Here is a 21942-nt window from a genome sequence, read left to right as displayed (position 1 = left end):
CACAGTGGTGAGTCTCATACTAGAATGCATGGGAAAAGCAAAACTGAGAAGGTCTTATATAGCAAGATTGCTATAGGTGTCCAATGAAAAAGTTAGAAAATCAGTATAAGCACAAACCGGTTCCCTTTCAGAGGTTGGCTCAAAAGTATTTTTTTTTTGCAAGGCAAGATTGACAGAAACTGTATAATGTTCATGCCGTGTGTGTGTGTGAGTGTGTGTGAGAGAGAGAGAGTGAGTGTGTGTGTGATTTTAGACATTATTTGAACAAACACGGCAGATTTGGCTCTCTGGAAGCACTATTTGATAGCTGGATAGCAAGTATTTGACCAGCTAGGGGCAGCTCCTTTTCCTGGGCTGGTCAAGCAGCTAGTGCAAGTTAAGGCTGATACCCCAACCTTTGTTTAGATTAAGAGATCCCACGCAACTCCCTTGCTTCCAACACCCCACCCCAGTTTACCACAAACAAGACCAAATCCAAATCCCTCTCCACAGATCACAGTCTCTCTCACCAACACATGCACCACTCAACAAATTGGCTCTCCTTGCTACAATTTTCAGCACCACACATCCCCCTCCACCCTACAGGTATGTATTATAAACCACTAACCTGCATTTCCCCCATCTGCTCTAGTGATCCAGCTCCCAAGGTTCCATATAGAACAGACTCCGAGAATAATCCAGTACAGTTTTACTAACCCAGGACCCTTGTCTATGATTGCCGAATACCCCTCTCTCTTCCATTACTTTGGCTTCTTTTTCTTACTCCCTAATTTCCCCCCAAATGTAGATAAGAAAAAGGGAACGGGGGGGGGGGGGGAAATGCTAGCCCCACAACAGATGAGCTACTTCTATCCTGCCCCTTCTAGCTAAAACTAGGAGTAGGAGTGTATGAACTATGGAAAATAAATGCTTGGCTGTTCCCTGGTTTTTAAGTGACAATTGCATTCAGTTTACAACATGGCAGAGTTGCTCTTGTGCTGTCTGGAAGTACCCTAAAGGGACATCAGGCAAAGGAATTGCAACCCTTGCATCTATTCTATACTTTGCTCCCTTACTCCTCCTCTTCCAGATATCTCTGAGCAACCTACAGAAACATTATATATTATATTTAATATTTCTCTTTAAATATAACTTTGACTTTACATCTTAAATTATCAGTATCACAAGTAACATGAAAAGCAGCCCCAACGAGTATTTACAGTTCTCATACAGAAGCAAGATTTGGTTTCTGGAAGCAGCAGCATCTCTTCAGTATGCTTAGACTTCTAGAGAACACTATTCTGCATTAGTCCTGCTCCTTGGTGGTGTCAGTTCTCGGGCTGATCGTTAAACGGCTCTACGCCATGCCGTTTCAGAGTGCAAAGCTGTTTGTGTGCTGGTACAGTGGCCTAAAGGGTTCCTCCTTGTCTTTGGCCTCTGAAGGGTTACATGCTGAGCGACTCTTCGGCCTGACCAGAGCCTATCTTAAATAGGATCAGTTTTGAATTCACACATGGAAAGGCTCCACCACCAACTTGCTTCCTAACTCCATTTCGATGTGGCTAAGACTTTCCTGGGTATATTTGCAGTCTTGAAAGTACAGGAGAGAGGAATTGTAATCTGGCAAAAATAGAAACCGAATGACACAGAAGATGCCAAACTTTAAAACATTCTGAAGATTATTGCAGTATTAAAAAAAATTACTTCAGCACCTCAGAAACTCCTTGGAAAACAAAGAACAGGGGTGGAATTTGTTCTTGATTTTGAGAGGGATTCAAAAAAGTCCCTCAACGCAGCACTCCTAGGTGGGAAGCCTGAACTGATACTTTTCCTAGCTCTTTCCTCTGGTAGAATAGCCTTTAAACGGCTACATGGCAAACCCCTCCTCATGCCACAGGAATTTCTGTTTAAAAACAATATATTTCAGGAGTCCCTTTAAGAGATTTCCCCCTCTCCTGAAACGAAGTTGCAAAGAAAGAATAAAAAACAACAACACTTCCCTTCCCAGAAAATCCCAACCATTGTTTAAGAAAGTCTCAGAGTTGCTTTCCTTAAGGATGGTGGGCTTCTTCAGCTGCTGAGAGTTTCTGACCAATCCATGTCTGTATTTCCTTAAAAACAGAAGTAGTCACCTCAGGAAGCTCTTTGTGGAGGACGTGATAAGCTTCGTCATACACCTGCAACCAGAATTAAAAAGGTTGGTTAAAGACAAAAAAAGTAATGTGTGCAAGGTAGCAAGGGAAGGCCTAGGAGTAGAAAAAGCAGTGTGTGGATGGTAGAACTTGTACAAAAAAAGAACAGAAAAGAATATGAAGCAATTTTCTTGCCAATAGTTTTACTGGACCAGACAAATGGAGCATCCTGTTTTCCATAGTGGCCAACCAGATGCTTCTGATTATGGATGTTCCATATACTGTACTATTAAATCTGTTAGCTACTGACAGATTTATCCTCCATGAGTTTGCCTAATCCCCCTTTTAATGCCATGATTTTGTACGTATTAAGCAAGATTTGCAAATGTCAAGAATCGTCACTAGCACACAGGTAGTAGTACATTAACTCATTTGTGGCCTAAAGGTAAAAAGAACCAACTTCATGAAAGTTTCCCTTACTGGTCACCTGGAAGCAATTTTTACTCACCAAAGCCAGCCAGTTATGTGATTGTGACTTCTTTGATTTAGGCTACAATTCCAAAACAAAAACCAAATCGCTAACAGTAACACCAGCTATTATGTTTGTGTCCCTTTTAAACATTTCCTTAATACCTGCATTGTCAGACTAGCACTTAAACATATTTTAATGTGACCGCCCCCCAATGCTCAGATGCATGCTGTGAATGGTGACCACAGAAAGTGCTAATAATAAGCTGCACAAAATCAGAGACACTTTTAGTTCTACATCTCCCCCACCCCCCAATTCAACTAATTTTATCTACTATTTGTTATCATGGATTGAATGCACTGTGACACAGGTGTAGCGCTTCAGAAGGCTTTTATACAAATCTACACTGCGTGCTCTATACTATACATCTTTATCAACACTTCATAATGGTTCATAAGTGAGCCTGTTCCTAGCTGTTCGACAATGTGTAATAGAATGTTTTCCCATTTTTATTTACTGCCCTATTGCTGGAGCGGGTGTTTTCTTAAATCACTCAAATGTCTGATGAATACAATTAAGTATAATTTAGATCTTGTATTGTTTTGAGTTCCTACTAACTGGGCAATCCTGTGGTCCCTGGGGGAAAAACACACTCTGAGGTCAGAGACAGAGCTACAATCTCAGGGGAGGTCCAATCTTGGACGCCCCCCACCCAATCCCTGAAGAAAAGTCCACACCCCTCACCTCTCTGACACTGGAGTCCCAATGTTCAAGACAAGGAAAAGGGTGTGGATTGTAGGCGGGTTAATTTCAGAATTTCAAATTCATTAGTTTCACTAAAATTCACTTTTTTTTAGTGACGGGAGCTCCACCAGCTCCTCGTAGATGCCTACTCCCATTCACACATCACTTTCCATGCACAGACTTTTCTGCTATAAGGAGAAATCATGCATGTTTCCTTGCCCCAGCAAGTCATCCATGTAATATATCCTGTGACTATCTGCGGATGGATTAAGGGAATATTTGATCATTCTGGAGTTTTAAACACACTGGTTGGGTTCACACAACACAACAACCTGTATTCAAGATTCTGTTGAGTGTGGGTTGTTGTTGAAATGTGGGTTGTTGTACTGTGTGAACCCAGTTGTGCTAACAAACCATGGATTGTCAACCATGAACATGGTTGTTTAGTGGTTAACAATCACTGGTTTGTTAGCACACCTGGGTTCACACAGCTGGCTTTACAACTCATGGTTCAACAACAACTCACACTCAACTCATACTCAACCTTGAGTATGGATTGTTGTGTTGTGTGAACCCAGTTGATAGGAGATGCCCTAACTTTACTCTCCTAATGTTATTATTTTCAGAGATGAATTAATTAATTGGTTAATTCACTACATATCTCTGAAATGAGCAGATATGGAGTGGCCATGCTTATCTGAGCTTTAGAAAGTCCTCTGTGCACCTTTACAGAGGTGGGATCTGCACCCAAGCAACCATTTTTGGTTGCTATCCACTGGTGCAAGTTCTCTTAAAATCAAGTTTAAGTCATTTGGACTTGCAGAAGGTATAGAGATGTTCCAGCCATACCTCTAATCAGGGTGAGATTTTCCTTTGCAGGACCTTACATCTGCTGGAAAGAACCCCAATCAAATCACTGCATAACCCACAACACAATGGACACCACTCCCTTTATCCCACAAGCAATAACAATAACAACAACAAAACAAGAGGACCTTCAGTGTTTTATCTTGACTTGCTGCAGTATCCATTAACAAATAAGAGCCTTTGATATCGCAGAGTTTGTCAGGTGAGCCATGAAGCACCAGGATGGGGAGTGTCAGTTTGGGGAGAGAACGCTCTATTTTGGCAATGGCGTTCAGGAGCTGGATGACGAAGGAGACTTTCATGCCACCATGGTAAATCAGGGGGTCTGAACAGTAAGATTCAACCTGTTGGAGTAAAACATCATATTAGGAACATTTTATGCTACAAAGAGCCAGCCCCTGATGTGTCTTCTCCGCCATTTGTTTTAAAGATTTCGATGGAGAGGTCCCCAGTTTTGACGGCAGTCACACTATATTATTTATTTATTTGATTTGTACCATACCGTTTTAACGAGGAAAACAGCATTCAAGGCAGGTGACAATAATAAATAAAACTTGATTTGACTGCCAGTGGAAGGATAGCAGAGAGGAAGTGAACCTAGTCTTCCTCAGCAGGGAGATACACAGCCCAAGAGCAGCCACTGATAAAGCCCTCACTCACCTCACCACTAGGGTGACCATATGGAAAGGAGGATGGGGCTCCTGTATCTTTAACAGTTGAATTGAAAAGGGAATTTCAGCAGGTGTCATTGTATGCATGCAGCACCTGGTGAAATTCCCTCTTCATCACAACAGTTAAAGCTGTAGGAGCCCTGCTCTCTTTTGTATCTAGTCATGCTAGGTAAGGCTCCTGCAGCTTTAACTGTTGTGATGAAGAGGGAATTTCACCAGGTGCTGCATGCATAAAAATGACGCTTGCTGAAATTCCCCTTTCAATATAACTGTTAACGATACAAAATCCTTGACCTCCTTTTCATATGGTCACCCTAGTCACCACCAAACACACTTCTGAAGGCAGCACTATATAAAAAAAGGGCTCTCTCGAAGAACTTAGGACCCATGCAGGCATGTATGGGAGAAGGCAGTCTTTCAGGTGGCCGAGTATGAAGCCTTATAGGGATTTATAGGTCATAACCAGCACTTTGATTTTTGCCCAGAAACCGACTGCCAGTCAGTGAAGTTGTTTATAACAAGGGAGTGACATGCTTCATGTAACTGGCCTCAGTCAACAGTCTGGTTGCAGCATTCTGGACCTGCTGTAGCTTCTGAATAGTTTTCAAGCAGCCTTACATAGAGTGTGTTACAGTAGTCCAAATGGAATGTAACTAAGGCATGTATGACCGTGGCGCACTAGCCTCAGTTGTGTAAATGCACTCCTGGCCACCACTGAAACCTGAGCATCAAGGCGCAGGGCCAAGTCCAAGAGTACACTCAACTGCAAACCTGAGTCTTCAGGGGGAGTGTAACCCCATCCAGCACAAGCTGAACCCCTATTCCCTGATCTGCCTTTAGTCCATTGAGGAGCATCTCTGAAGCTTAATCTAGACAAGACAATTTATATGCTCTCATCCAGTTCATTTTTGATATCGGACACCGATTTAGAACTAAAACAGTTTCCTTGGATTTAGACAGAAAGGAGAGATAAAGTTGGGTGTCATCAGTATACTTGAGGCAGCAAAACTCAGGGCAATCTCTCCCAGCAGTTTCATGTATATGTACACAAATACAATAGTATGGCAGCCTGAAATTGTGCAATTACGGTAAAACAACACACTACGCTTTCCCCTAAGATCATATTAAACAATATAAGTGAAGAGAAAGTATTACAATTAGTTTTTGGAGAAGTTTGTGGTCAATGTTGGTATGGCAACGGGAAGCTGACATTGTTCTGGTCAGGAAACCTAGACATGCCTACTCAGTAGTATGAACCATAGAGTTGAATGGGACCGAGTCCAGGCATGGGCAAAGGCACCCTCGCTCACCTTCTCCGTGGGGTGCTTGGGCACCCTCTCTCCCTCCCCCTTCACAGTTGAGCGGAGAAGCACCCTGTCCTCCTCTTTTGTCAGCAAGACTGCCCTTTGACACACACGCCCGCAACAAAAAAACAGGATGGTCAGATATAGTGCAAGGGCAGCAATATACAGGTCAGAGGAGTGGCTTTATTACACATGGAGGGGGAGGGAACAGACTTTCCCTGCTCCAAAATAAGATGGAAAAGGGAGAGGAAGAGGCGAGATGAGCACAGGACAGGGACAACATCATGTGAGTACCGCGCTGCAAAAACACATACCAGGCATGGTGAGAGTGCGATAAATCATGAAATCGCTGTTGTGATGGAGCTCACTAGCTGGGTGGAAAGGAGTGGTAGGGAAATTACAGTTAAGGTATGACAGTTGATAGTTTAGTCTGCAGAGAAGGAGGGAGAAGGTCTGCTGGCTGGTGTGTTTGAGAAGGACTTAAGAGAAAGCTGAGGAGAAAGTGAACAGCTATTCTTTCTTTTTGGGATAACCTTAAGTGACTGGTAAAGATCAGGAGTAAGGAGTAGGTAGCTGTGTTATGCCCCAAGATCTTGCCAGAAGTTATAAAAGCAGAAAAAAACCCAGATGAACTGTCCAAGCAGCTACTAATACCACAGAAGAAGGAGGAGCTTTAGGTATCAGAGGTAGTCTGTACCCAGATGCTGGGCCTGGTTGTAAGGGTATTTGGCTAAGGTGGAGGTTTAGGGAATTTGGCCTGAGGTTAAAAAAAAGAGTCCTTAAAGCTTGTAGCAGCAACAGTAGCTGTAGTCAGCATTTTGGATTGGCAGTGGACCTCCTAATAGCTAAAGCCATTGGCATTTACCCAGGCCTGGGCCATGAGCAGTGGTCTGGTGTGAGCTAAGAGTTGGGAACCAGAAATCTGGGTAAAAATTACAGAGATGTATCGGAAGCTCCATCAAGAGAGGAAGTTTTAGACTTTTTCCTATCCAAAGGAAGCCAATGGCCAGCCTGAACATGCAGAGTCAGAAAAAAAAGCTATAAAGTTCTTCACCAAGAAGCTGCCGTTATGCAGCTCTCCATGTGAGCCAGTGATGAACAATCCTTGGTGCAGGGCAAATAATAAATACAAATGTCAGATAACATTGATCCAATAACCTTTGAAATGGGCCTTGGTCAACACTCATGGGGATCCCTTGAAGTGTTAGAAGCCCAGTTTAGACACAAAGCTGTTGTTGGGGGAGGAGGGGGAAGATGCGCCCTGCAGTCTCTGAGGGGCTGTCTTCACAACGCCGGGTTGGTGCTGCTCCACTGCCAAACCCCGCACTATCCCTGGTGTGCAGTGACCAAATGTTGTTCTAATAAGGGGAGGCAGCCCAGGCTTTCCAGCAGCCATTAGGCTTGCCAGGGACACCCCCTCCCTCTCCTATGACTTCCAGTGACCAATATGAGGTTGCCTTCTGCCCAGGAAACACCCCAGGAGTGGCTCTGAGTGAGGACAGACTGGTGGAAGAGCTGGGCTGACCTCACCCTGGCTGGAAAAGGCGACATAAGTCCCCGACTTTTCAGCTACGCATGTTCACCTCCTCTTTGTCCCAGGGCGGCTTCAAATCTGTGGCTGTATCATCTAACCAACACAGCGTAGATTCGGAACCATGACATCAAGACAACCCTTGTGTCTTCTACAGAAAGATTTTTCTTAGAGACATGACCAGCCTAGGCAGGTGTCAAGGCATTTTTTCATGCGTGTTCAACTGTCCAAAACCCTTTCCCTCTCTCTGTACTCTTCTCATTGTCTGTACAGGAAACCAAACTTGTTCTTAGGGAAGAGGCAGGGGAGAGTTCAACTCTGGCTAATGGAACAACCATGGCAAGTGCTTGTAATTTTGACAAGCTTCTTTTGTAGCAGCTTGGGTGTACCCTGACATTTTCACCCAAGCCCATTTGACTTTTCTTCTCCGATTTAAACAAAAGCGCTGTGTTCCTCCGGCTACTTAGCAACTGGCTGCAGACAAAAAAACACTGCTAAGTTGTTTGTTTTGTGCTCTGACACAGCACCACGTGCAGGCAACACCGTTTCAAGCCGCTCCTCCTACTAAAAGGCAGCAGATGAAGAACCCTTGGCGGGGGGGGGGAGAAAAATTACAAAGGAGTGGGTGGCTGGATTGACAGACGTTCTCTTCCCACAGAGTAAAATAATGTAGATAATTCCATTATGACGTACCTCCTTCACCACCCTCATATAAAGCCACAAATGCCAGGAGATAGCCTAATGGCTTTTTCGTTCTCCTCTCCCCCTTCCCTCCCCAACCCTGTTTTGCGCTGATAGAAAAAATTCCCAGAAATGCAAGAAGGATTAAAAACATCTAACATACAAACAAACCATTATTGAGGAGTTAATGATCAGGGCACATGATGTGAGTGTCCAGAACGGGTGTCCTACAGGCCAAGGAGCCAGCTTTGCCTTCAGCCTCTGATTTATTGTAAAAGTGGAAATTGCCAGAAATTTCATAGCTTTCAGAGGAAAACTCTGGATTTCTTTTTTAAATCCACACAGGGGAAAAACCATATCAATGTTTGGAATATGGGAAATGTTTTCGAAAACACCAGAGGGCCCACATGGAAGAGTAAACATAAATTTAAATTTTTGCATACTTTTTAAGGCTCACTGTTTTTAACTTTTGTAAACCGCCCAGAGAGCTTTGGCTATGGGGCGGTATATAAATGAAATAAATAAATAAATAAATAAATGCATATGTGGCGATACCCACCTTTCTGTCCCTTAGATATGTCTTTGTTTGTATGTCTAGCGAGTGCAGAATGTTTGACTGAGTGGGTGTGGCTAGTGATGCTGTGGAAAGGGGGAGGGAGGAGTATAAGTAGTTGGCTGAGGGGATTGTGAGTTAGGTTTAGTTTGATTTTAGTCTGGCTTGTGCTTCATGAGAGTGTTTGGTGTGTGAGGAGTGAGAAGAGATAGGATTTTAAGGGACTTGGGATTGTTGTTTTAAGTATAAAAATAAGCAGGTTTGATCTAAACTGAAATACCAAAGATCTGTTAAATTTTAATAAACGTTACTTTGTGTTCTGTTACCACAAACCACACGTCCGCTCGGATTTACCACCTGCTATATTACACAGTGTAAAAACATCTAACAATACAACTGCAGTTCAGTACCTCAACAATAGAACCTATTTATCAAAACCCTTTACCTTGTTCCGTCACATATAGGGGAAAGGCTGTGTTGTTTTTACCCTTTCCTCAGGCTTTTCAAGAGGTGGCGCTTGGCTTGAGAAGGGTGTGCTAGGCAAGGCCTTCTGTGTGAGGTCGGTGTTGTCGCAGCATGGAAGATGTAAAAAAAAGCCAGCAAGAACTCTGTCTCTTTGTGTCCACCTACATTTCTGCATCCATTCTTTAGCACTCCCCTTTACCTCCATTTGCATTCTGTTAATGAACACAGCTCAGGCATCTCTTTGTAGCTTATGCTATTTTAAAAACAACTGTTTTAAAAAGTGGGTAACCTCAGATTACCTCTGTAATTCCTTTGTCTTCAATTACCTTTGAGGGCAGAATATTGGGAAGATGGGAAGGGCCATTACCCAGTGGTCGTGCACCCGCTTTGCATGCAGAAAATCCCTGGTTCAGTCCCAAGCATTCCCAGGTGAAAGGATTAAGTAGCAGCTGATGTAAATGTTACTACCTATAACCCTGGAGGAAGGATAACTGTATTGTTAAGAGTAGACAATACTGGGCTAGATGGACAGATAATCTGGCCTTGTATATGGCAGGTTCCTGTGTTTCTATAGTCTCACCATGATCAGCAAATCTAAACATAAAAATGACCTTGTTGGACCAGACCACAGATGTATTTTTCCACAGAATCCTGTGTCCAGCATTAGCCCCAGGATGCTTACTAGCATGGACTTATGGTGATATGTAAATTATTATTGTTATTATCATTATCATTATTATTATCATCATCATCATCATCAGCAGCAGCAGCAGCAGCAGCAACAACCAGTATGGCTGATGGTCATGAATGCTGGGAGTTGTAGACCAAAACATTTGGAGGGCACCAGGTTGGGGAAGGCTGCTCTAGTTACTTACATGGGATGGAAATATATTCAGTGATAATTCTGCAATCAGTGAATTAAAGTTTGGCATAAGTAATAAGAAAACTAAACGGATATTTATAGTAGAAAAGTGTCTAAGTAATACAATAAATAATATATAATAAATACGTGGCACCATTAGAAAACTGCTTTGATGTCGTAGGATAATAAGCATGATCTTCGAAATCACCCTTGCTGAGTTCTCAGTGCAGAAACTATGTATTTGATCCTTTCCTGACCTAGCTATTCCACCCAATGAGCTTTTCAGAAGTTTTCCACAATCAGGCAAACAAAATTGGTGTCGGGAAGGAAGCTTGGGCCTGGATACCCATCTACATAAGAAGGCTCAATAAAGTCCACTAAGTCAGCGGGTGCGTCTTGATGCTAATGGAGATCTACATCACAATCTGAGACCACTAATGGTTGTGCAGCTCTTTTGATATCTGCCTACCTAAGCTCTGATACAGTCATCAGAGGCTCTGCTGTGAATGTCCTCACATCCTGAGGTACAGGGGGTGGCTACTTGGGAGCAGGCCTTTGCATTAGTAGCCCATCCGTTATGGAATACTCTCCCTAGAGAGGCCCGCTCGGCACCCACTTAAATCCTGTATTTTTCTGCTCCTGTGCTGTTCTTAAGTAATTTTATTGTTGATATTTTAAATTCTGCTTCTAATGTCTCATTTAGCCTCTGCCACTTTTTATTGTTGCTTCTATTGATTGTTTTACTGTGCTGCTTCCGTTTTTATGTGGCTTCCGGATTTTATTGTACACTGCCCTAGGAACTATCAGCTATATGGTGGCTAATACACGTTAATAATAAATAAATAAATAAGAGCTAGATTGAGATCATAGACCAGGAGTGGGGAAACCACTGTCAGCCCAAGGGTCAAATTCAATTTTGGAGAAGCTCTGAGGGGCTGCATTCCAGTGGTGGGTGGGTCCAAAGGCTGGTATTTTTAATCCACCCCATTTTGCTTATGGCCCTGCCATAAGCAAAATGGGGGGGGGGGAATGCAAGACGTAGGAAGCCACCAATTGGTAGATGGTTGGAAGAAAAGTGGGGTAGGGAAAGGGGACCTCAAGAGGACCGGATTTGGTCAGAGGGCCTGAGACTCCTCACCCCTGCCATAGGCAGGCAAGGTCCTCAAAGAAGTGCTGCTGCAGGAAGGACCATACTGCCAAACACACAGCAGATGATAATGAAGGTATCCGTCAATGGCATTTCTCTCTTTCAAATCTATACTCATAACAGATTTGGAGTTATGCATCAGATTTAACAAGCATGGGGGTAGTGGGGGAATTAAACAAAATGTCTCAAATCCACCATTTACATTTCAGTTCCCGCTTTGCAAAACCAAACTGCTATGAACACAAACAAGTCAGGAAATTCTTGGAGGACATCCCAATGATATTTATAGAGACTAGAAATTGGTCTGGCAGATGAATACATTCAACATGTAAATAATGGCTGTTCCCAGCACAATCTGAACTTGTATTCTGCAGGTTTTGAATGTAGCTGATATTAAGGAGCTGGGGATTTATTTCTGTCAAGCTATAGACCTTTCATGGGCAATTTTTTCGAGGAAATCGGATGTCAGCAGACAACATTTTTGAATTGCTAGGCATTTCTGGTGCATGCAGCTACATAGCAGAGACAGCCAAACTTTGGTTTTAAGTACTGCAAAAGCTGCTCTAGGGCAGTTCAAGGAAGTGAGCAGAAGTACAATGTAAAATATCTCTCTGTTAGATGTGCTTGCTAGAAAATCTATAGAGGTTCATCTGTCTCCATCCCAGTAACTTGAAAGGTACACTCCAGAAAAAACTGTACTACATAATTCTATTGTATGTGGCAATCAGCTTTGACTTTACATATACTTTCTTGAGGACATTTGCCTGGTGGCTAGTTAGGTTCTTAGTTGAGCATAGTAGTGCAGAAAGAATCCCTAGAATGTAAGAAGAGCCCTGCTGGATCAGACCAAGGATCCCTCTAGTCTAGCATTTTGTTTACACAGTGGCCGACCAGCTGTCGACCAGGGGCCCACAAGCAGGACATGGTACAATAGCACTTTCCCACCCATGATCCTCAGCAACTGGCCAGACACAGGCTTACTGCCTCTGATCCTGGAGGTAACACAGAGCCATCAGAACTAGTAGCCACTGAGAGCCTTCTCCTCCAGGAATTTATCCAACCTCCTTTTCAAGATATCCAAATTGGTTGCCATCACTACATCTTGTGGTAGAGAACTCCATAATTTAACTCTGCTCTGTGTGAAGAAGGACTTCCTTTTATCTGTCCTGAATCTCCCCCAATCAGCTTCATGGGATGACTCTGGGTTCTAGTATTATGGGAAAGGGAGGTTTAGATCTGTAGTTTTAGAGTATAGGTGATACTAAAGAATTAGTGACTGATTATTGTCAAACTACCTAAGCGTTTCACAGATTGCATTTCTGAAGAAATCTGATATTTATTTATATTTATTTATATTATTCAGAAGATAAGACAATATTTGCTGAACAGTTGATGTGCAATGTTATACAGCAGAGGTGGTTCTGGTTCCTCAGTTCCATATGGATTTGTGAGGAACCAATACATGACATGTGGGATCAGATGAACTGTATGAACCCTTATAAAAAGTTGCTTTCTGTGCAGTTCACCTACTGGTTCGTGGCTGACTGCCAGAGCCAAACCCATTATAAGTGACTAAGGACTAAATCTGAGACTTTACATACAGAGGCTATGCTAAAGCCACACACACTTATCTCCGCCTCAAACTGCTATGTTGAATGTGTTAAAGCATGTTTAATCTTATTGCATTGCTGTTTCCTCTTTGCTGTCAGACACCCTCTTAGCATTTCCAGCACGAGAGCTTCATTAGCACATATTAATCATCATAGTGGAGCATACCTAGCCAGTTAGCAAGGTAGGGGTTGTTGTTTTTTGCATCCAAGAGAAATCTGTGCTAGTAGGAATGTGTGTTCACTGTTTGCTACATTCTCCTGCCTTTTCAAAACTCCAGAGTGCCATTTTAAATCAGTTCAGCTGGTTTTAATGAGTTACACCCTTACTTTAGGATCCTTTACTATGCTGTTTTCATTCACTTTCCCCCTTCCCTAGTACCTAGGATTGTGTTCCCCTTCAAAAGGGCAAACACCTTTTTTAGTCATTACTGTAGTGATGCTGAAGCCATTGTGGATATCTCTGGTCTCACTAGTGGCTTCAGATGCAGGCTTGTGGCTAGTACTATGTCTGTAGGCAACACAAAGGTGCTTTTAGTTATTTATTAATACTATTTGTATACTACCCAATACCTAATGCTCTCTGAGTGTTATAACAATGCATTTTAAAACCATATGGGTTAAAACAAAAGTTTAAAATAACTACACTGTAAATAAAAACAAATAAAACCACCAGTACCGAAATATTAATTAAGGCACAAAATCATCTTCTTTCAACCTGGCACCCTCCAGATGTGCTGGATTACAACTCCCATCACTCCCAACTAGCATGGCTGCCATGCTGGCTGGGGATGATAGAAGCTGTAGTCCAACACATCTGGAGGGTGCCAGGTTGGGGAAGGCTGCACTAAACAGTCTTAAGAGTAAAATGCCTGGAAAATAACAAGGTCTCACTTGGCGTTGAAAAGATAGTCATGTGGGTTCCAGATGAGCCCCTCGGAGGGGGTCTGTGTTCCACAGCTGGGGAGCAACCACAAAAAAGCCTTTGCTGTAATAGTCACACATCATACTTCACTTGGCAAGGGCCTCTAAAGACAGTGTTCAGATAGATGTATGTGGTGGCAACTTCTCCACAGAGCTATGGATGGATCACCACATACCTGATCCATCCATAGCTATACCAGCAAAACACAAGACCTAAAATTGGCTAGTTCTAACACTGGCGCAGTATGGCAGCTGTGAAGTCAACCCATTTGCTACCATATTAAGATGAACAGAAGGAATAATATAGGATGTGCTGATAAGACTTCCTCAACCACAGATCACTTGCAGCTCCTACAGTTATTACGACATTTCTTTAGTGATGACATCTCTCACTCCTGCTTTGAATTTTGAAAGTGAAGCAGATAATTAAGGAATAAAACTTTTAAGCATGGACAAAGTGTCATTGAGAAATTGATTTGGATAATATTTACTGCTAGCAGCTTCCAAAGCTAGGAGCTCTTATACCAAAGTTTTTCTCAGACCAGCCTTGTGAGATCTAAGGAATGAACCATGTAAAGAGGTGGTGGGAAACTTCTGGTTTGTGGGCAGATGTGGCCTGCCAGGCCTCTCTCCAACCTCCGCCCGCTCTTCGCGGTCACCTGCCTCTACAACCCAGCAGAGAAATTGACAGCTCGCTACCTTTTCCCTGTTTGCTGAGAAAGGAGCCCCTCCCTCAGTGCACAGGAAGGAATCTTCCTGCCCTCTCTGTAGACCTGGGGGGTGGGGGGTTGGAGAGAAAGAGGGAAGAGCAGAAAGAAAAAGGAGAGAGAGTATGCTGTGTGTGTGGTTTGTGCTACCCTGTGTAGTGTGTGTGATCCACATGTGTGGTGCGTGCATGTAACCTGCGTGTGTGTATATGTGGTCTGCATATCTGTGGTGTGCACACACCGCATGTCCGTGTGTGTATGTGTTGTGTGCACTGTATGTGTGGGTCTGTGGTTCCATCCAGTTTGGGCTTTGCCCCCTCCCCACCACCAAAGGCATGCACCCCTGACAGGTTTCTACCAAAGCAATGTGACCCTCAGGCAAAAACCAAACAAAAACAAACCAAAAGTTCCCCATCCCTGAAGCATCTCTGCCTTTCTGATGGGCCCTGGCAAAACCCATGCTGACATTACTCTTCAAATACATGAAAGGTTGTCACACAGAGGAGGACCAGGATCTCTTCTCGATCATCCCAGAGTGCAGGACACGGAATAACGGGTTGAAGTTACAGAAAGTCAGATTCCGGCTGGACATCAGGAAAATCTTCCTCACTGTTACAGCAGTACGACAACGGAACCAGTCACCTAGGGAGGTTGTGGGCTCTCCCACACTGGAGGCATTCAAGAGTCAGCTGGACAACCATCTGTCAGGTATGCTTTAAGGTGGATTCCTGCATTGAGCAGGGGGTTGGACTCGATGGCCTTATAGGCCCCTTCCAACCCTACTATTCTATGATACTCCTGCCATGATGCAGCCATCTTGGCTTCCCAAGTCTCACAGTGACATTTATCTACAGTACATACAGAAGCTGGTCAAGCAGTCTGTAGGGGTCAGAAGTGCCTCTGAGCAGTTCTGACACAGATCCAACCTGTAAAGTTAGTTCCCCTGATCAACTGCAGATTCTGTAATTTCTCTACCCTAGTTCAAAATATTGACGCAACCCATTTGGAGAGGAAGTCTTTTCAGGCTAGATGCAACCCTCTTTTTCTGTATGTAGACATGGTTCATACCCTCCCGCGGCATTTCATTGATCTGCACAAAGACTGAACTTGCTACTTGTGGCCTGGTCAAACTGTTGAGGCAAGAGGAAAACGACAGCACTGGGTAACAAGTACAGATGCTGCAATAGTTTGCTGGAGCAATAAAATTCTCACCTCTTTCTTATTCCGGGAAACAACGCTTGGGTCGATAGAGCCCAGGGACAGGTTTGGTAGCACGAAGTTAAGTACTTTAGCTGCAAAAACCTGAGGAGGAAGATGAATGTAGTTAGAAACTTAGACAAGAAAAAGGAGAATTACAGAAGCCAGGTGGCAGAAATGCTTTGACAGCCTCTGTTGCTATACCACTGCATTATCACTGCAATCTAGCTGAGGATCTGGTCCTAAATGCCAACAAATGTACTGAAAACACAAGGAAGTTCCCCATGCCCATTTGCAAGGCCAAGCACGATGCAACAGGCAGTGTTCCCTCACACCTCTTTGTCCGACTTCAGGATTCTTGCATTTCTTCTTGACACTGAAATAACAGGGAAGAGAGTCCTTGCTAAAGAAGCTGATACGGAGCCAGCTTTTCACTCCTCAGTACAGCCCAGTTTCGTTTGCTTTTGCTCTTTCCCGTCGCCATTTACTTATTTCAGGCTGCTACAATGCAAATGGTGCATGATTTACAGCACTTGCCTAGGCTGCAACTCTTTCTGATAAGCATATTCTCTAGGGGGACACAAACAGACAAGAAAACATGTGCATGCATTGACTAAGGAAATCTACTGCACACCTGCCCTCTGGGAGATGAAAGCAAAAGAATTTAGCTACGAGAGCATGAAGATGCTGGGAGAAAACAGGAGAATGTCTTTTTCTCCCATTAACAGGATTCCACAATTGAGTCCAATATTTAAAATTCTAGTGTAATCTTCCCAAAATTGCCTTCTAATTAAATGGTTGCCACTTGAAAAGGAAGACAACCCAGAAAACAAGTCGCTGGGCTGTTGTCTTCTAGCCTATTTAAATGGCACATAATGTATCCCCAGGAACTTCCTGCAAAATGTAAAATGGACTGTGTGACCTTGACAGGGTAATCAGTCCCATAACATTTTCTGATCCTCCTGCATCAAAGATGCTATGGATTGGAGAATTATATTGCATTAAAGAAATGGGGGGGGGGGGGGAGAGAGAGAATGAGATGAAAGTTCTCCTGAAGTACCAATTATCAAAGCAGCCAAAAATTTCATTGGCAATGCAAGGGACATTGCCACTGCCTATTGAGGTACCAAAGCCCCCATGAGCAACTTTCTGACAGTGCTTTCAAATGCAGGGCCCTTATTCCATCTTTTTTTCCTTAACAGGAATCACGATAAGAAAGAAGCCTGAAGAAGGAGTAGGAAAATACGAGAGGGTAATGAGGAGAACACAACAAGGATGTCTGGACAGACAGACGGACGGACGGACGGACGGACACACACACACACACACACACACACACACACACACACACACACACACACAGAGTAACATTTCCATGAATGAGGCAGGGCAATGACACCATAAAAGACTCGTCTGGAAGAATCCTGAAGTGCAGGCACTCTTCATGACCATCCCCATAGCCATTCCCCTTCCCAGACCATGTAGTGAAAATGAACATTTAATGGCTTAAACAACAAACCCGCTTCCCCTCCACTTGAAATCTTGCTCACTATTTTGTCACATTTTGACTGGTCCTAATAAAGGTATTGCCTGTGTGAGGATTTTGAAATATTTCAAAATAACCTATTCATGCTAATGGAAACTACCTAACCATGCTATGAATTTTAATCACTTAATTAATACTCTTAGGAATCGGGCCTCCAATGTGGTGCCCATGTGGTGTTTCTGCGGGCTCCTGTGTCTACAGATACCGCTTGTGGCACCCTCCAGGCTCCTTGCCGCTCTTGAATTTTATTTCATTGTTAGGTTTTCATAAACTTTAAAACAAGCAAAACTGGGAGGCTGGCATAGTACAAAATGAAGCATATGGGCCCCAAAAGCATTCTTAAAAAATAGAAGAGGGCTGGGGGGGAGGGGGGCTGCAGCCCAGTGCTTCATTCCGAAGTGTTCATTCAACTCTACTGAGGCCCAGAAAAAAAGAAAAAGTAATACCGAGCTGTAGGGAGTGCACCTTGAAGTAGATGGAGTGGGAGCAAATATGTGATTTGGCATTTGAGGTTCAGACCATACCTCTGCCTTGAACTCAATTTCTTGGCCACGTTAATAGTCCCTAAGCCTTGTTGGTTGCCTTGTATAAACAATGTGTTTTATGACTGGCCATGCCTGTGGCAGCCATTTTGTGAATGGTCAAGCTCACTCATGGCAGCCATTTTGTGAGAGTGCCCACGAACAAATTCCAAAAGTGCCCAGTGACCCAAAAAAGTTAGGGACCAACATTCAGGGATTAAGGATTGCAGGGTACAATGAAAAATAGCTACGAATACTCAGGGAATATTGCGAGACTGCCCATACCCGAGTTCCTTGAAAAAGCTTTTAAAAAGTGAAATTAAAAATCCTGTGAACCAATGAGATGAAGGTTTCACTAACCCCAACCTTTCCTCCCGGTCCCCACCAGTACCATCCCATTTTTGGACATCTCGTGGGAAGTAAGATTGCAAGAGGCAACATGCTGCTTTTGCTTGTTTCAAAATGCAGCAATCCAGGCCTCACCTTAGCAAGTCATTTTCATCCAAGCTTGGCGGGGCAGTGAGCAGTCTGCACATACGCTGTTGCTGTGGCTATTGACACAGCTGCTGCCTGGGTAAGCTATTTGGATCCAAAATCCCAGGGTTTTTGTGTGTGTTTTTTTTAAAGTGATTAATAATGTGATGATGGGTTTCCTATCAGATTTCTATGGGGAGGAGTAGGGCTCTCAGGATTGCCCTTGATGCAATACCTGGCCAGAGTCACAGAGTACTTGACAAAAGAAAAGAGAGTGGACAGCCCTGCGGAAGTGTTTCCATGGGGACTAATTTAGACTATTTCCTCTAAGTATCTCTCTCTCTCTCTGTTCCTCTGCTCTGCTTCTTTGGCGGGTTTCTGGCTGATGAAAGCTTATTTAATTGGCATGGAGAGAGGATTGGCAAAGAACTCTTTGGGAGATGATGTCATTGCCGCTGCTGTAAAAAAAAAAAAGTGGCAGGGCTCTGTCCACTACACCACTGACTACATTCAACTCTACTGAGGCCAAGGCAGAGATATCAGGGAGAAATGTGTCTCCAGAAATGTAAATGTGGTCCCATAACTCCAAGTCACTTGGCATAGTGGACGAGGCTCTATTAACATTAAGGCACATGTTTCTTGTGTGCTCTGCCTGTCTTTGTTTATTGTTACATATATTTATGTGGCTGTGCAAAATAATTCAGCTTGAGATAGGAAAAGTAGCAGCTCTCTCTATAGCCAGTCCTGGCATTTCTTAATAGACAGCCTGAGCACATTCATCCAGCTTATTCCCTGCTTTTAGTCTTATATTAACTGTGAAGAAATTTCCTAATCTTAGGGTGCAATCCTATGTGGATACCAGGCAGCCTCTGAACTCTGAGGCTGGTGAGTATCTAGTGCAGGGCTGGAGGACAGGGGAGGTGATTTTCACTTCTGCGCTCCAGCCGCCCTGCATTTCTGCTAGATGGGTGATTTTGCCAGGAGGAGGGAATGAGACTGGAGTGACCACGGGATAGGTTGTAGCACAGCCGTCCTGGTCTCCTCCCTACCCCGCCCTGAAACGCCTCTTTTCCCCCTTGTAAACAAAACAAAACAAAGTCTCCACATAGCATCATACTATCGCACCTCTGAAAGCTTACTGAAAGACAAAAAAATTGAAGGAAACATTGACGCCCCCCCCCACACACAGAGAGTAGTTTTTCAGCTATTCCTGTAATGCTCTGCCCTTCCCCTCCCACCTTCCTGATTCTCTCCTTTCTTTGCCTCAAAGAACAACTGCTGCACTGTGCCAATAATCATGCCTGCCCAGAACTAAATCGTGTTCTATTCAATGAGGCTTACTCCTGAGAAAGTCACCAGGGGCCTGTCTTGACGAAGGGTTTGCCCCGGGGTGGATCCTCAGTGGCGGCAGGTCATTTATATGATGCAGCCACTATCATGGAGCTGTCCCAGGGCCTTCCCCAGAAGCTCTGATTTTAAAATGTTGGGGACTTAGCCTGACTTTTTCCACTTTGAGCGAGGCAACGACAGCGTCTGCCGTCTGTTGCCTTGCTCCACAGCTGCTTTGGAGGCATGTCTGGGCAGGTGGCGAAACCTGACTGGTCACCATCTGCCTAGACAGGGGGGAATGGGGAGGTCCTGCGAGCTGAATGGCCGCTGGCCTGCCTTTGAGCTTCTCCGGCATGGGGAGAAGCCCAAAAGGGTAAAAATACCCAAAAAACGGGGATGTGAGGAAGCTTGGGCCTCCTCCAAAGAAAAGGGGGGGGAGAACTGGGACGCGAGGAGGTGCTCCTCCTCGCATGTAAACCCCTGCACTCGCTCCTTTACGTGGGTATGATGTGAAGGAGCTCAAATGTGGGGGTTTGGGGGCTCGTGGCGCCAATATGTCCTTATCAAAATGAGCCCCGGATTGCTTTTGGGAAGAAAAATATCCCACTCTTTCTCATCAAGCTAAAAAAAAAAAAAGGAAGGAAGGAAATTTGTTGATGACTTGCAGTTTGGTCGCGGGACTCCACCCACATTTGCACAAAATAGTGCGGTTTCTACTGCTGAAGTTTGCCCCGAGACAGCAGATTCCCCCCAGTGTACTCCACATTAGTGGGCAATGTATGCCATGGAAAGAACAAATCTGAAATCGTGAAACTCTGATTTTACATATTGTCTCAGAAAGTGTCTCCATGTGGATGGGTCCCTTGACTATAGTCAAGCTTACGCCATAATAAATGTGTTCGTCTTTCAGGTACCGCAAGTCCCTTTGTAGTTTAAATATATGTAAATTTTAAACGGCCTGTTTCAAAGCTTAACCAAGCTAGGCTGGATCCCCAAATCCACCTATCATTTCAGCCAGCCTGATGCAAGCTTTATGTCATTAGGCAGAATGATGAATTCAAAGCACCCTTCCACTCACAAGGGCTTTGCAAAAGCAAACATCCTCATGGATCAAAAACAAGTTGGGGAGGGAGAATTGCAGAGGTAAAGCAACAGGAAAGATAATGTGATCAGTCTTGGCCTGTTTCTCTGCTTTCAGTGCTGCTTTTAGTTAAAAAATCAGTTGATAAGATTTCACTATTTACATGTACCATGTATTGAAGCCTTTCATCTTTGAACTGATCACAAGCCTTCCTTTGAATTCAGATTTAAAATCCACCCAGATCTTAAATCCATTTGTACAGAGGAAAAATTGGTGGAAGAAAGAGCTATTGGATAGAGGCTGTGTGAAGCTCAGCTGACATATAAGTCAGTGTGCCTGAAATTAATTTATGCCCTGATTTTTATTTTTACCTTGATTGGTGTCGCTACATCTGGGCTTGCGACGACTAAAGGAGAAATTAATATCATGCCTGAAAAATCATTTGGTCTTTCGCACGCAGTAAGAATGGCGACGGCTCCTCCCTGAAATGAAAAATCAAGTAACAGTTTGAGTGAAAACACAGGTGAATATTCTGAGTATTAATCTTAGAAGAGCAAACAGAGATTCTAAGCACCTTATAAACAGGTACAGTAACAAGGTCTCTACCCCAGGAATCTTGCCAATTTCCTATAATGATGAGCTACAATGGAGCAAAGGCTATTAACTTGAATTTCCTTCTACTCAAAGAAAAAGCCAGATTTAGGTCAGGCTTCTTTTTCACATTCCATTGGCTTCAACTCGCAATAATGATTCTTTGGAACTTCACAGTGACTGTGAAGTTGGCAATTCAGCTTTTATATCATAGATGCAAGTGTGCAGTACATGTGAGGTTCGCCTGCCAATCTCATCAGAGCCCTTACAGCTGTGCTTCAAAAGGTGTTCCCAAGGCTGCTGCGACCACAGTACCCAGAACACAACCATACAAAAGAAATCATCCCGTAAATCAGCACACAGCTATTATGTGGTAGTTAAATCAAGCTCAATTTCTTCTATATATCAAATCCAAATTAGTTATAGAAAGCTTATGAGAAAGCCAAAAGGAGAGAAAAGCTCAGTAAGCTGTTTTATTTGCCATCCCAAAAAATGTAAGGCAGTAATTAGATTTTGTTTAAAGTTGCAAGAAGCAAGGCTGTGTTTGTCCAGATATGAGG

At 43.6% G+C, this 21942-nt stretch overlaps 1 protein-coding gene across 2 annotated transcripts in view; it reads right to left on the bottom strand.

Moving 5' to 3' along the window:
- Positions 1 to 211: 211 nt before the first annotated feature.
- The window catches only part of MGLL (monoglyceride lipase), a 99483-nt gene continuing 77752 nt past the window's right edge, over positions 212 to 21942 (bottom strand). For both annotated transcript variants that reach the window (XM_063121376.1, XM_063121375.1), the window contains exons 5-8: positions 21163 to 21273; positions 15856 to 15945; positions 4320 to 4535; positions 212 to 2156 (exon numbers count right to left, since the gene is read on the bottom strand). In XM_063121376.1, coding sequence (XP_062977446.1) covers positions 2031 to 2156; positions 4320 to 4535; positions 15856 to 15945; positions 21163 to 21273 — 543 coding nt within the window. In that variant the 3' untranslated portion in view covers positions 212 to 2030. The remainder of the gene's footprint in view (positions 2157 to 4319; positions 4536 to 15855; positions 15946 to 21162; positions 21274 to 21942) is intronic.

The sequence above is a fragment of the Elgaria multicarinata genome, chromosome 3 (assembly GCF_023053635.1).
Source record: "Elgaria multicarinata webbii isolate HBS135686 ecotype San Diego chromosome 3, rElgMul1.1.pri, whole genome shotgun sequence".
In the NCBI taxonomy this organism is placed as follows: Eukaryota; Metazoa; Chordata; class Lepidosauria; order Squamata; family Anguidae; genus Elgaria; species Elgaria multicarinata.
Note: the sequence above shows the minus strand (reverse complement) of the source record. Positions and strands in the feature narration are given on the sequence as shown.